Source organism: Malurus melanocephalus, unplaced genomic scaffold (assembly GCF_030028575.1).
Source record: "Malurus melanocephalus ecotype Western Australia unplaced genomic scaffold, MMel_1.1 scaffold_343, whole genome shotgun sequence".
NCBI lineage: Eukaryota > Metazoa > Chordata > Aves > Passeriformes > Maluridae > Malurus > Malurus melanocephalus.
This window is the reverse complement of record NW_026623575.1, coordinates 604,301-616,700: the sequence shown is the minus strand read 5'-3', so window position 1 is coordinate 616,700 and position 12,400 is coordinate 604,301. Positions and strand designations below refer to the sequence as shown.

Sequence of the window (12,400 nt, the reverse complement as noted above, 5' to 3'; positions counted from 1 at the left end):
CTGGGACATTTCTCATGCTGCTCTCATTGTTACCCCAGTTCTGTGAGCAAGTAAGGGACTACGGGGTGCAGAAACATCAACTGAAGTGTTCCTCATTTATTTCAAAATGCTGGGCATAAGGGGAGAAATTCAGACAAGCCAGAAATTCACACYGATCCTTTGCTTTTTGTGGTTATGACTTTGAATCCCGTGACAGCCTGGGCTGGCAACCTTACCAGTCATTTTGTCATGGGCAGGGTACAAGGTGGCACCTGACTGTCTGGAAAACTTTGGATGAGGTGAACTCCTTCAACAGAGCACCTGGGATGAGACAAACCAGCAGTACAAAGTTTCCCTCAGCAACAGCCCCCAGCAAGCAGTGAAGTTTACATGGTTCAGGCAATACAAAGCACTGCAGAATGTCTTGGCCTTTCCACCTTCCCAGAGCAGGAATGGAGTCTGAGAAATCCCCACTCAGAGCCCATCCTTGTCTGGGATGTGCCAGGATCACCCAGTGCCAGGGGCAGAGACTGAGAACCCTTTCCTGCCTGAACTGCACACTCACAGGGGTACTGCTGGGGCTGTGAACACCCTCACTAACACCTCACACAGCCCCAGCTCTTGGAAAGGCTTTCCGGGGGTATCCCTGGCACCGTGGCAGGAACCCTGTGGGGTGGGTAAGGATCTGACTGGGTAAATTCTGATTTCAAGGGGAGCTGCCTCCCCTAAGAGACTGCAACTCCCTAAGAGACAGCACTGACCTCGCACTGCCCACCCTGCTCCCAACACTCCCTGAACCTGYCCTGACCGTGATGCACTGACAGACCCCCTGAGGAAACACTAAAGAACATCTTGGTGTGTCTGGAAGTCACAGGAAAAACGTTTTGGAAGAAAGGGGCAGGTATTGAACAAGTATCTACTATCTGGCYACTACTTCTGCCAGAGTTCCTTAAAGCCGTTGCTCTCCATTCATTTTAAAACTACACACACACTTTCCATGTTATTGTAGCATCAAATTATCAGTCCTAAAAAGAAACAGCACCACTTCAAACTGTGGTACGTATAAATCACAAAAAACTACATTCACATTATGTTAAAAAAGTTCCCTTGCACCCACTAAAGGAAGAATATCGTGCCCAGGTATGTCCTGCAACCCATGTTCTGGTACACAGCACTTTAAAAGAATTTAACACATGGCTTGGAGCCATAGGCAGACCAGCAGAGCAGCCAGGGTGAGGGATGGCTTTTGGGTGATTCTCTTCATTTCCATTAATCAGAATCTGTTTCAAGGTGCCCTATACCTTTCATACCTTGGAGCACCTTTGTAGAGTCTGTGAATTTGTTACTCCCCATGTAGAGTAAACTGGAAAAACTGAGGCATTTGCTGGGTGCAGGATTTAAATCTAGAAACTTCTGCCTCAGTACTAAGTGAGGTCAGCCCTCCTTTTGCAGTTGAAGTGAAACTGTTAACAAGACAGATTTCGATATAATTTCATTTCTTTTGCTCATTACTGCAATATATTACAAAGAAACTGTTGGAACAAGGCCTTCTACTGACATGCTACTAAGGTCAGAGRCTGCTTCTGATTTAGACAACCCTGCAGGCAAATTCATTAACATCCAGCTGGTTACACAGAGCCCCTGACACAGAAACAGCTCAGGCAGGCACAGCCTGATCCCAGTGCTGCTCTGAATCACACCCAGTCCCACCAGTGCGACGCAAACGGGGATGAGCTGCAGGAACCACTCGTGTGGGGTGGATCTGGAACACAGGATGCACCGTGGGAAGCTGCTGGGGAAAGGTGGAAACTGTGCACGTCAAACAGTTGCTTTTTGTGTGCATTKGTATTGTGGGTAAACAGCCTGTAAAGTGGCATTTTTGAAGTACAAGTGTTTTCTTTAGTTACAGTGACATATAAAAGCACTGGCAACCAACAGACACAGCTTCTGCCCATCCTGGGATTCAGAGATGGACCTGTAATACCTTCTGCCCCTGAGCCAACCACCAAATATTGCTTCATTTTGCTTCCCAGTTTTCATCTAGGAGGAAATGCTTATGCCAGGCTACACTTCCCTGGGAACAGGAGCCTTAAAGCCATGGACACCACCAGCACACGCTGGTACCAGCCAAACGTGTGGGTGACAGGGGAGCCCATGCTCGTGCACTGAACAGCAGCAGGATGTAGACCTGACCAAAACCCCTCTAAACCAACAGGACAAACATCCTCTGACTTTGGTGGACTTTGGCTCAGGACTGTRAGGGAGTTGTATTTGAGCCCTAAGTGCTCTTTGTATTTTCTATTCCCAAGTTTTATCTTTACTCTTCAGGAGGTCTCCAAAAGCAAGGTGTGTCCCCAAGGGTGTGCACAGCAGAACAGAGCAGCTCCTCCTTTACAAAACTCAGTCTGAACTTGAAACTGCTGGAGACAGCACACAGACGCAGAGAAGGAATTAAACCACGGTGGATCAGGGTAGTGGGAAAGGGGTGCTGTAAAAATGCCATGCTAAAGTTGAATGCATCAGCTCTCTGCCTCTCCTCCAGCGATTTCAATGCTGTATTTGATCTGCAGCTAACATGGCCTTTGAAAATCAAATCATATTCTATTTGGTTCAGGGTTTACCCTCAACAATAGCTGGTGCAGGTCCTACAGGCTGAGTAATAACGGAGTGAGACATGAACCAGGCAAAAACGACTTCATTTCCATGCTTCCAGCCAAACAAAGAAGTGCTTGCAACAGCAAAAAAATAAGCCATATTTTAATTTGGTGAGTGGGAAGAGGAATTAGAGAAGTCATTGTTGTTCTATGACTCAAAAGTCACTAAGCAGAACCTGGTTAGACTGTCCCCRCACTGGAGGATTAAACTTACATGAGGCCCTAAAAAACAGCATTGAAAGAGTTCTGCTTTGAGAGTGGTCTGAGACTAAAACAACACCATCCATGATTCCCCTTTCCAGTTTTATGAACACAGCTTGTTCATTTAAAGTAAGGGCTGCAGAAYGGGCACCCTGCCAAAAGACAATGTGCACTGTCTCATAATTAATTCAGACCCAGAGTCAGAAATTTTCACAGCTCTGGAAGAGAGTCCCATCCTGTTCCCACTTAMATCAGTTCTAGTGACTTCACTGGAAGCAGGCTGATGCCCATTATCCCTTGATAAAAGCAAGTAAAAATAACTGAAATAATACAGCTCGAGTACGTCTGTATGCTTATTCTGGGTCAGTATTTCACATAGCAACAAACAAAACAAAATCACCCCCTCGTCACGTTCCCATTAATGACTGATCATTTGTGGGGTCTGAATTTTGTGCAGATTTAYGAGGGAGTATTTAAATTTTTCATCCTTTTGTTTTGTGTGGAGGACAGGGTTTTCATGTGCTGKTAACACACAATACTGGTGGTGGCTTGAGTGTAATGGTGTGAGCTGACAGGATAACATGTGAGTGCAGGTTTGAATCTATAGTTGGCTTYTAACTTGTTTTGGGACCTCTCTGGGAAACCAATCTGGGAGTTTTGTGCATGAATTCCCTATTATTTCTGTGATGAAGTTGTGAATGTGTATGTGACACCAGTGCAATGAATCAGAACCACTGTGCTGAGTACACGTCCCAGGCCATTGTCAATTTGCTTTAAYGTTTCTCATCCTCTGACTGGTTTTCTTCTTTTATTTTTGTTTTTATGGTGCTCTACTTTGTGGCAGTGGCTGCCAGCTGAAATGCTGTGACTGCCTGTGTCCTCAACTTGGTCACCATCATAATTTACAAACAAACAATGCAATTCCCATCCCACCTCCCACACAGAAGCAAACCTCTGTTTCCTTGTTTCTAAYGATGTATYTTTATATCATTAAGCTCAGGGGATKAATGGATTTTTAAAACTCCTACTTCTGCCATTTGTGTTAAAAGTGTGAGGATAAGAAACATTCTTTTGTATTTGGCCTTATGAGCGGGTAACTGCTTTTGTGCATTTTTTTTATCTCTGCATTAGAATGCTGACCCTTTTTTTATTTTTATGTATTTATTGTTTTTTTAAGAATCTCATCGGTCTTGTAAGAAACAGTAAAAAGACCCTATGCTTAAGGAAGCAACCTATCTTCTGTTTTACAGACTCGTTTTTAAATAAAATACTTTTTTGTTGTTTTTTTTCTTTTCGTAATTTTACTTCCACGATCTCTTATACGGAAACCCTAGAATATCATCAATATAAAAGTCTGCCTAGGCTACCACTTCTCTATAATATGGCTCATGTAGTCCTCAGTGGGCAAACGTCCTTGCTCTTCGGTCTCTTCCTTGGGAAGCGCTTCGTTGGACCGGTGAAGAAGCCTCTCCTCCCGGTTCTTTATCCTCTGCTCCATCCTCTCCAGCTGCCGCTTGTACTGGTAGCGCTGTTGGAAGAGGTCCTTTGCATAGTCATAGAGCTGCATGTCCAARTCATTGAGCTCCTCGATCCTGCGGATGGTGTCATTGTCCACCTCCACCCCGCCCGCCCGCGTGCTGTTGTACTGCATGAAGGGCCGGATGAATTTCAGGTTAAAAGTTCTCTCAAACAGGTACTGAGTCTTTCTCTGGAACTCTGTCAGGCCGAAGAAGGCCATGTCTTTGAGGTTTTTTTTGGCGCTCTCCAGCAGGATCTGCGCTCGCTTGTTCTCCGGGATGAAGGACATGTTGTAGCAGCCCACCAAGCTCAAGTCAGCCAACATCCTCACCTGGCGGTTGTTGGCCAGGTTATAGGGGCAATCCATGAACTCCTGCAGCGTGCAGCCCGACCAGTCCGTGCCCTCGTAGCACGACGGCAGCTCCTCGGGGGTCGGTGTCCTGCCGTCGCACATGTGCAGGGATGTTTTCCACGTGGCTCCTCGCTGCACRTGACGCCACTCGCTGAGGTACCGGGACACGGGGTCTCTCAGCAGTGTGATGTAGTAAAATTTTCTACAAGAAGAAGAGAAAACGGAATAAATATTCTGCTGGTGACAAGAAAAATGCTTGGCAAGCACGGACCTAGTGCAGACAGCAAAAAACTGCGAGTAAATCAACGTCACATCATCCGTACCCCTGCACTTGTGGATTATTTCTTTCTCGCAGTATCTCATGCAAAGCAGTCTGTGCAGCGTTAGACCCAYGTGTCTCTTTCTCACTGCCCACCACTGCAGCCTTGCCAAGGGGCAGCACCTTCACCAGGGTGTCCAGTCCCAGCCAGAGACCCCAAAGGCAGAGCCAACCACCAGGACTGGACCCATTTATTGACTCCAGAGCGTGACTGTGGCTCCTGGCACTGCTGGACCTTCTGCACCAAGTGTTGTGTGCCCGCTGTGCCAGCCAGGACCTGCTGCCAAGGCCAGCCCAGCACCCTGCCTGTCCATCAGCTGCTCTGTGGCTCCCATTCCATGCAATTGCTGAGCAGGGCACCCACTGCAAGATTGATGTGGCTGCTGAGATCTGCGAGTCTGTGCTGAGTAGCAGGATAACGCCACAGGGAGGCAAGTGAAAAGCAGTGGGAATCGGGAATGCAATATGCTYTGCACCAAGGGAAGGCTGAGCTGCCAACCAGCAATGGCAGCAATAATTTATTCCCATTTCAGTCAACCTGATATTCAATCAAACAAACTTCAGGCACACTTTTGACAYGAGACTAAATAGAAGGGGAAAGGAACACAGTTGGGAAGGACATACACAATGACATGGGGCATTCTTGCTGCTCCAAGTATAATGAAGTCCCCAACAATACAAGCTGTCCCTAAAACTGAAAACATGACAGCCGTCTCTAACAGAGCCCCTCCAGCTTCAGCCCACAAAGTTCTGGGATTGACAGGGATGGCAGACTGCAACAGCCCTCTCCACGCAGAGGGAAATGGGCCTTTCCTTCCCTCACTGCCAGTGGCGTGGGACTGAGGTGCCTTTGTGTTTCTGGAAGGAGGAAATCCCTTCTCCAGTTGCTGAAGCTGGCACCTGCTCCCAGTCCTGGGGCTGTGTGACACTGTGCATACCTGGGGTAGGTGACACACTCTGCAGCTGGAAATGGTTCTACAGGGGGGGTGGAGGATTCATCTCCCCTGCAGAAATGCATCCTCAGAATGCTGCTAGGRCTCACTGCCTTGCCAGCATGGTTCAGAAACACTGAATGTAATGGCCACTGAGATGGCACTGAATGGTTTTTTGAGGAAAAAARTAGTAAAAGTACTCTGTTTTGGCTAATTTTAACACACCCGTGTTTTCCTAGTACCGTCAGTATTATTCTTCCTAGTAGTAACTTAAATTTTTGCAGTRAGAGCAATTTAATTGTCAAAAAATACATCAAAGCCATTGCCCAGGAAGTCTCATATTAAGGAATGTTTGCTTTCCTRATTCATTACAAACTTGTTGAAGGGTTTTTCCAGAGCAGTCAGTTTTGGTCTTTCYAGCAATGGCATCGGGTGTCCACTCCAGCTCCAATTCCTCTCCTGCTTTCTGCCTTYGTAACTAGGGCTGGGAAAGACATTTGTTATTTTTGGAAACTATTCCATCTCTCTTCAACAGCAAGAGTATCTYGCTCTCTAGCAATGCTGCCCAGTGCTGTCTGTGCACAGGGAGAGGGGAGGAAGCAGGGGAGCAGAGAACATAAGAGAAACCCTTTCCTCAGTTTACCCCTTTTTCCTTCCTTACCTTTAGCCTATGGTGATTCCACTACGCTGACAGAGACAGCCACAATTCATACAGACTGAGCTCAGAAACCTCTGAGAGATGGGATAAAATACGACAGAGCAAGAAAAGGAAAGCAGGGATGAATGCCAGATGTTCCATGACAGACATTGAYATTAAACACTATCAGCAGTTTCTGACTTGTGAACTGCAGTGGACTTTTGATTTATACCAATATAATCCAAAGGTTGCATTTCTCACTGAGAAGGGTTAAACCAGTTATTATTTTGTGGCTGGAGAACCCAAGATCAGGGACTCATTTGTGTGTGAGATATCCATAGACACAGGAGGAGCTGATCCCTGCCCAAAAATGCCATCTACACAAGCATGGATAGGGGAAAATGGAAGAATTAGTACCTGCATTTGGTAGAACCACAAATATTAAATGTGATAAAGCCTTTTTAAATGGAAGTTGCAGAGCTGGCACAAATCTGATTCCTGTAAGCCCAAGTCCAGCTTATCTCCTCTCTCTGTCTCGGTTTCAACTTCAGGAGATGATTAGTAAATCAGATTAATAAATATCATGCAAAGCTTCTGGAGTCCCTTAAACAGAGACAGTTTGAACAGGACATGGGTTGGAAAAAGCTCAAGGAGTGAGTGCTGCTTTCTTCACTGTAAGAGATATTCCCTCAGCTGAGGTAATACCCTGGTAAATATTTTACCATGAGAGATCTTTCAGAAAGATTCATCTCAATGAATAGAAAGCACAGGAAAATAGGTTACRATTTTTGAAATTCTACTGAATCTGATGTGCCCCTTTCCAAGTCTGTCACACAGAAGAGTGCTTGAAGGAAAGAGCTCATCTGCTAACACAGAAATCAGATTTATCTCTGGAAACTGGRACCAGGCCCCTGGAAGAACTTAGGGAAGCTGTCCCAATGGGCATAAATAAAAGCAAAGAAAACCCTAACAAATTAAACCAAACAAACTTTAAAGCAAAAGCATAGTTTTAACTGCCTAAGCTGAGATGCGCCATTGACATAGTGGAAGTYATGCTCCCAAATCTGTATTTAGCTTTCTGGAAAGATACCAGTTGCCAAGGTGCAGATTCCCTCAGCAGCACACCTTGCAGGAGACTGGGACTCAGGAGCCAGAGAGGGGAGCCTCTTGGGTGTTAGATGGGTGACAGTGCAAGTGTTCACCCAAGGCACTGAAGACACTGAAGTATAACTTGGGGATTGTGTTTAAGTTGAGAGAAAAGTGAGGTAACCTTAAAGCTCCGTCCATTAGCAGTGTCATTATCAACACCACGAACCACAAAGTGGGGGGAATTCAGTCCAGCGTGGCTGAGAACATGGCAGTGCCACTTGCCAACAAAGGCTTGACATTTATGAGGAACCACAGGACTCGTGAGGGGTTTTTTTGACATCAGAGATAAAATAAACCCCAAAATCCCCCGCAGCTGTGAGCACCCTTCCTTTGAGCATGGTTCCCAGACAGCCACTTCACTTCAGTGTTCCTAAAGACTCATTTCAGGACCCTTCTCCTGCCYAGTGCTCTTCTCCTAGCCCAGATGGGTCCACTCAGTGCCATCCCATAAAAACCCCACACAGCCCCACTTTGGCCATGCAATCCAGGTCTCATTGACCCTTCTGGATTTAACAAGCAYGAGCAACACAAATGGACATGGAGCCAGTAAGGTTTTTCTTCCCACACSAAGTTGAGCATCACTGCTCTTGCAGGCTCCCCCTCTGCAGACCCAAGGGCACAAAGATGAGCAGAAGACAAAGTCACACCTCTGCCTTTTCTTGCACTGCTGTTCTGGCAGTCCTAACATGAACACCCACCTGAGGCTGAGGCATTTGCAGAATTGCAACTTGGACCTGCATGCCTAAGGACAGAATTATATTAAACATGAAAGGAATGAGAAGGTAGTGTCTTTACAAACAGACTCTGACTCTGGGGTGAAATAAGGCTGATATTGGGAGATAGAAAGAAACAATAGGAAGGATTTGCATAGGAATTCTACTGATTGGCTTACCCCAGTCTATGTTAATAGACTACCTGAGCAGAGACTCAGAGATGTATATTGAAAGGGGGCAATGTATGATAGAAGGGGGGTTTCATCAGGTGTTTTGGGGAGCCTGTACCTCTCAAGTACCTCAGCAATGGGGAAAGAGAGAGGGAACTGCGGCCGGGAAATTGGGATAAAAAGAGGCTGCATCCTCTATGAATTTGAGAGACCCCATGGGAAATGCCCATGACCTCTCCCTTTATCCATGAATAAAGTTGCGGGACTTCTCTGTCTCCTTTTTGGACATAAACCCCTGGTGCTTGTAGATTAATTTTCCTAACAAACAGAACAGAATAAAAGAATGTTTTTTTTTTATAAAAAAATCCTGTGTCCGACCTGAAGTTTCAGGAAGAAGAAAATCCAGCGTCAGAAAGGAAGGGCAGTCTTGTGGTCATAACACACAAATGAATTCAGGAAACTTCACTTTAAGTGCCCGTTCTGTCAAAATTAGCCTGCTTGCCCCAGACAAATCTCTGCCTCTCTCTGCCCCTATTTCCCATGTGTGAAGGGCTGACAAAGTCTCCTTTGTCTGTTTTGGAAATTCAAAACATAACATCTTTTGGAGCAGGAGCCGTCTCCTTCCACGATTATGCAAAGCCCCTGTTTCAGCATGGATTGAGGTCAGAGGACAATAGTTAACTGCGGGCASATTTTCATGACACAGGCGGCAGAGGCACCACTGCCCTCCAGGATTCCCACCCGACCTCTCCTTCCCATTCTCACACAGCAGCACAAAGCAGCCTCAGTTTTGCCAGCAGAGTTTTGTTTTTTTTTTTTTTTTTTTTTTGAGCAGGGCCACGCTGCAAATGCAGACACTGAGCAGCTCTGGGTTAAAAATAACCCTTTCTTGCATGGCTGAAGCTGCCATTTAGCAATATTCTGTCTGAATTCCTGTCAGCAGGTTCCTCAGCTAATGAAGGGGAAATGAAACCCTTCTTCCTCTAAAAACTCAATTCCTTCTCTTTTGCTAATAACTAGCCAACATAATTCTGATAAAGTGACAGATTCTAAATAKGATGCTATCATTTCTCTTCAGTTCATTTCGACTCTTTTCTACACCCTTCTTACTGCTGCTGGTCTCTAAATTCTGCCAAGAATTGCTTATTTGACTGTGCAATTATCTATTCTTTCCTGTGCTTAAATGCTTCCACATGGCCAATTTTTTTTTTTATATTTTAAAAATCTTTACAGGTTTTTTACTGAGCTTTCAAGCATCCCTCCCAGGAAAAGCAAAATACATAACAAGTCCTTTTTGACTACTGTGGTGGCCTTCCATCACATAGAGACCAAAATACAGCCAGCTACTTGCAATCCCAAATGCTTCATCTGCCTGCCAGGAGGGGGAAGGGGAAGGAAACTGCACAGGTCAGCTTCAACCATATAACCCCAATCTGTCAAAGCAACATGCCCCCAGGCTACAATTYTTCTACTGCTAGGGAAAAAAAATTAAAAAAATCATTCTATATCTCTGCTGAATTAACTGAACAGGGGGTCTGCCATCTTGTAATAATGAGGAACATTCTGTTTTGTATAAAGATGCAGTAATGTCAAATTTGTGGCTGATTTAAGRCATCCTTGTGAGCCAAGCCCAAGTRTTATTATGCACTCCACAAATCCCTTGTGAGGGTCTTTATTTCAGTAGTTTATCACTGGAACAACCAGGGATTTTGCCTCCCAGCAGTGAAATGCACATGTGTACCTGCCCTGCTGCCAGTCTGCAGGGAGCCAGGGAAGAAGAACAGAGCACTCAGCACTGAGATCACCTCAACCCTCATTTGGCTGAAACTCTCAGGGGATTGTCATTTAAGGGTTCCCTCCTCTGAAAATGAGCAGAGTATCCTTAAGTATCAAGTACAGGTGAGCCAGGTGTCTCTAACCACGGATGTGCTGGGAATGTGGCAGATGAAAGTTCACAAAKGATTTATATTCTCATTTGGAAGTCACACTAAATGTTACTGACAAACAGCAGAGGAGTGAAAAGCAGTTTTGCCTTTCTGCACTCTGGGAAACCCTGGGTGACCCTCCAGCCACCTCTCCCTTCAGTAAAAGCTGCCTCCTTATTTACCACCAGTGCCCCAAACCCATACTCACCATTTATAAAGCCTGACCCTGCAAAGGCTCCATATATTCCCCTGTTTTCCTCTACAGTTGGATTTCTTGCATAACAAGCTCATTCTCAGTTAGAGATTGGAATTTAATACATGTACAATGATTACTTCCTTTGGTAGCAAATAGCCCTAATTTTCCTCAGTCTATTTCCTCTCATCTGTTGTTCATTTAGGCTCTTCCTGCGTTTCACACACAATAAACTCCTCAGTCCTTTAAAAGTCATAGAAACAGAAAGAAACCCCCAAACAAACAAACGAAACAAAACAAACATTTTTTTCTGTGCTCTATGTTTAAATAAAGGTTGCAACACAAAACCCCAAAAGGCAACAAACCGACCAGCAAATGCAATCCTCCAGCTCTCAGACTTGGTAAACACCTACAGCAGTGATTTTCTTGGCCAGGAAAGGAGGGGGTGTCAGCGCTTGTTTTGGGAACCAGGTTTGTTTTGCATAATTGTGTTTGTTTTGCCTGATGGTCTCTGCTCTGGGGATCACTGTATTAAGAGACAGGACATTTGGGAATGTAAGAGCAGCCCTCACACAGGCTCTGCTCACCCCGCAATCCTCGCTCAGGGAGGATCTCACCTCACAGCAGTGTCTGGACCGAGAGCCAGCCCTGGAACAACGCTCAGGCTGCTCCAGGACAAGGAGGCAGAAGGAAAGAGCCACAGCTCTCTTTTTCCACCCATGCATTTCATGAAATGTGGACGATTTGGAGTGGTTTGCAGTGCTGGGGATGCAGCCTGGGAGCACAGGGTGATGATCACACTGCAGTGCCTGCCGGGGAGCAGAGCTCGTGTGTGCTTTACCTGCGTGCACCAAACACAGAAACCACAACAGGCTCTGACAGGAGACACCAGAGCAAACAGCAGCTCAGGCATTTCATCAGAGAAACCCCCACCCCTCCATCCACTGCAAACAGCCTCAAACAAAGCTCCCTTTTGGCATTCACAAGCCATGCACGGGCCCGGTCACAGCTTAAAAACACCAGAGACAGCCAAACACAATGGCAAGGCCTTCTCCAGATGGGTGGGGAGAGACCTGGAGACATGGAACCCAGGAAAAGGACAATCTGTGGGCTTGATCCAGGCACCCTGCAGCAACACAGGCTGATTTTGGGGAGGATTTTAGGATTTTGGGAGCTGCAGGAGCAATAAAGCTCTGTGGCTGCAGCATGGGGTAAGGTGTCGCTGTTTAAAGCTGACCTATAAAGAAAGGCAGGTCTGCAGAGCAATAATTACAATAGTATGGTGCATCTGTTCCTGTTATACAGATATTCCTCCTGAAATGTCCTGGCAAAGGCAGCAGGGCCGCAGTGGAGGCACAAAGGATTTAAGTCAGCCCCAGGGGCACATGGTGGAGATCTGGTTTGTCAGAAAGTTGGGAGGGCACATGGAGCCTCAGCACCCACATGGGGAGGGGAGAACCAGGTTATTCCACTGCAGGTTATTCCACACTGAGTGACAGASAAGGTAACACAAAACAGCATTTTGTCTGGAATGGAACACAGCATCAAGGCTGGGCATTCATTCCTCTGGAACCATCACAAATGGACACTTGCAGCACCACMGTCCCCATAAATGAAAGGAGGAGCACTTTTCCTCAGTGCTGTGCAGTGTTGACACT

General features: G+C 46.0%; 1 protein-coding gene across 1 annotated transcript in view; it reads right to left on the bottom strand.

Annotated features, from left to right (window-relative positions):
- Positions 1 to 721: 721 nt before the first annotated feature.
- HS6ST1 (heparan sulfate 6-O-sulfotransferase 1) overlaps positions 722 to 12,400 on the bottom strand; it is a 171,234-nt gene continuing 159,555 nt past the window's right edge. Inside the window, exon 2 of the mRNA XM_057378169.1 lies at positions 722 to 4,906. Within this exon, the coding sequence (XP_057234152.1) occupies positions 4,198 to 4,906 (709 nt within the window). The 3' untranslated portion in view covers positions 722 to 4,197. The remainder of the gene's footprint in view (positions 4,907 to 12,400) is intronic.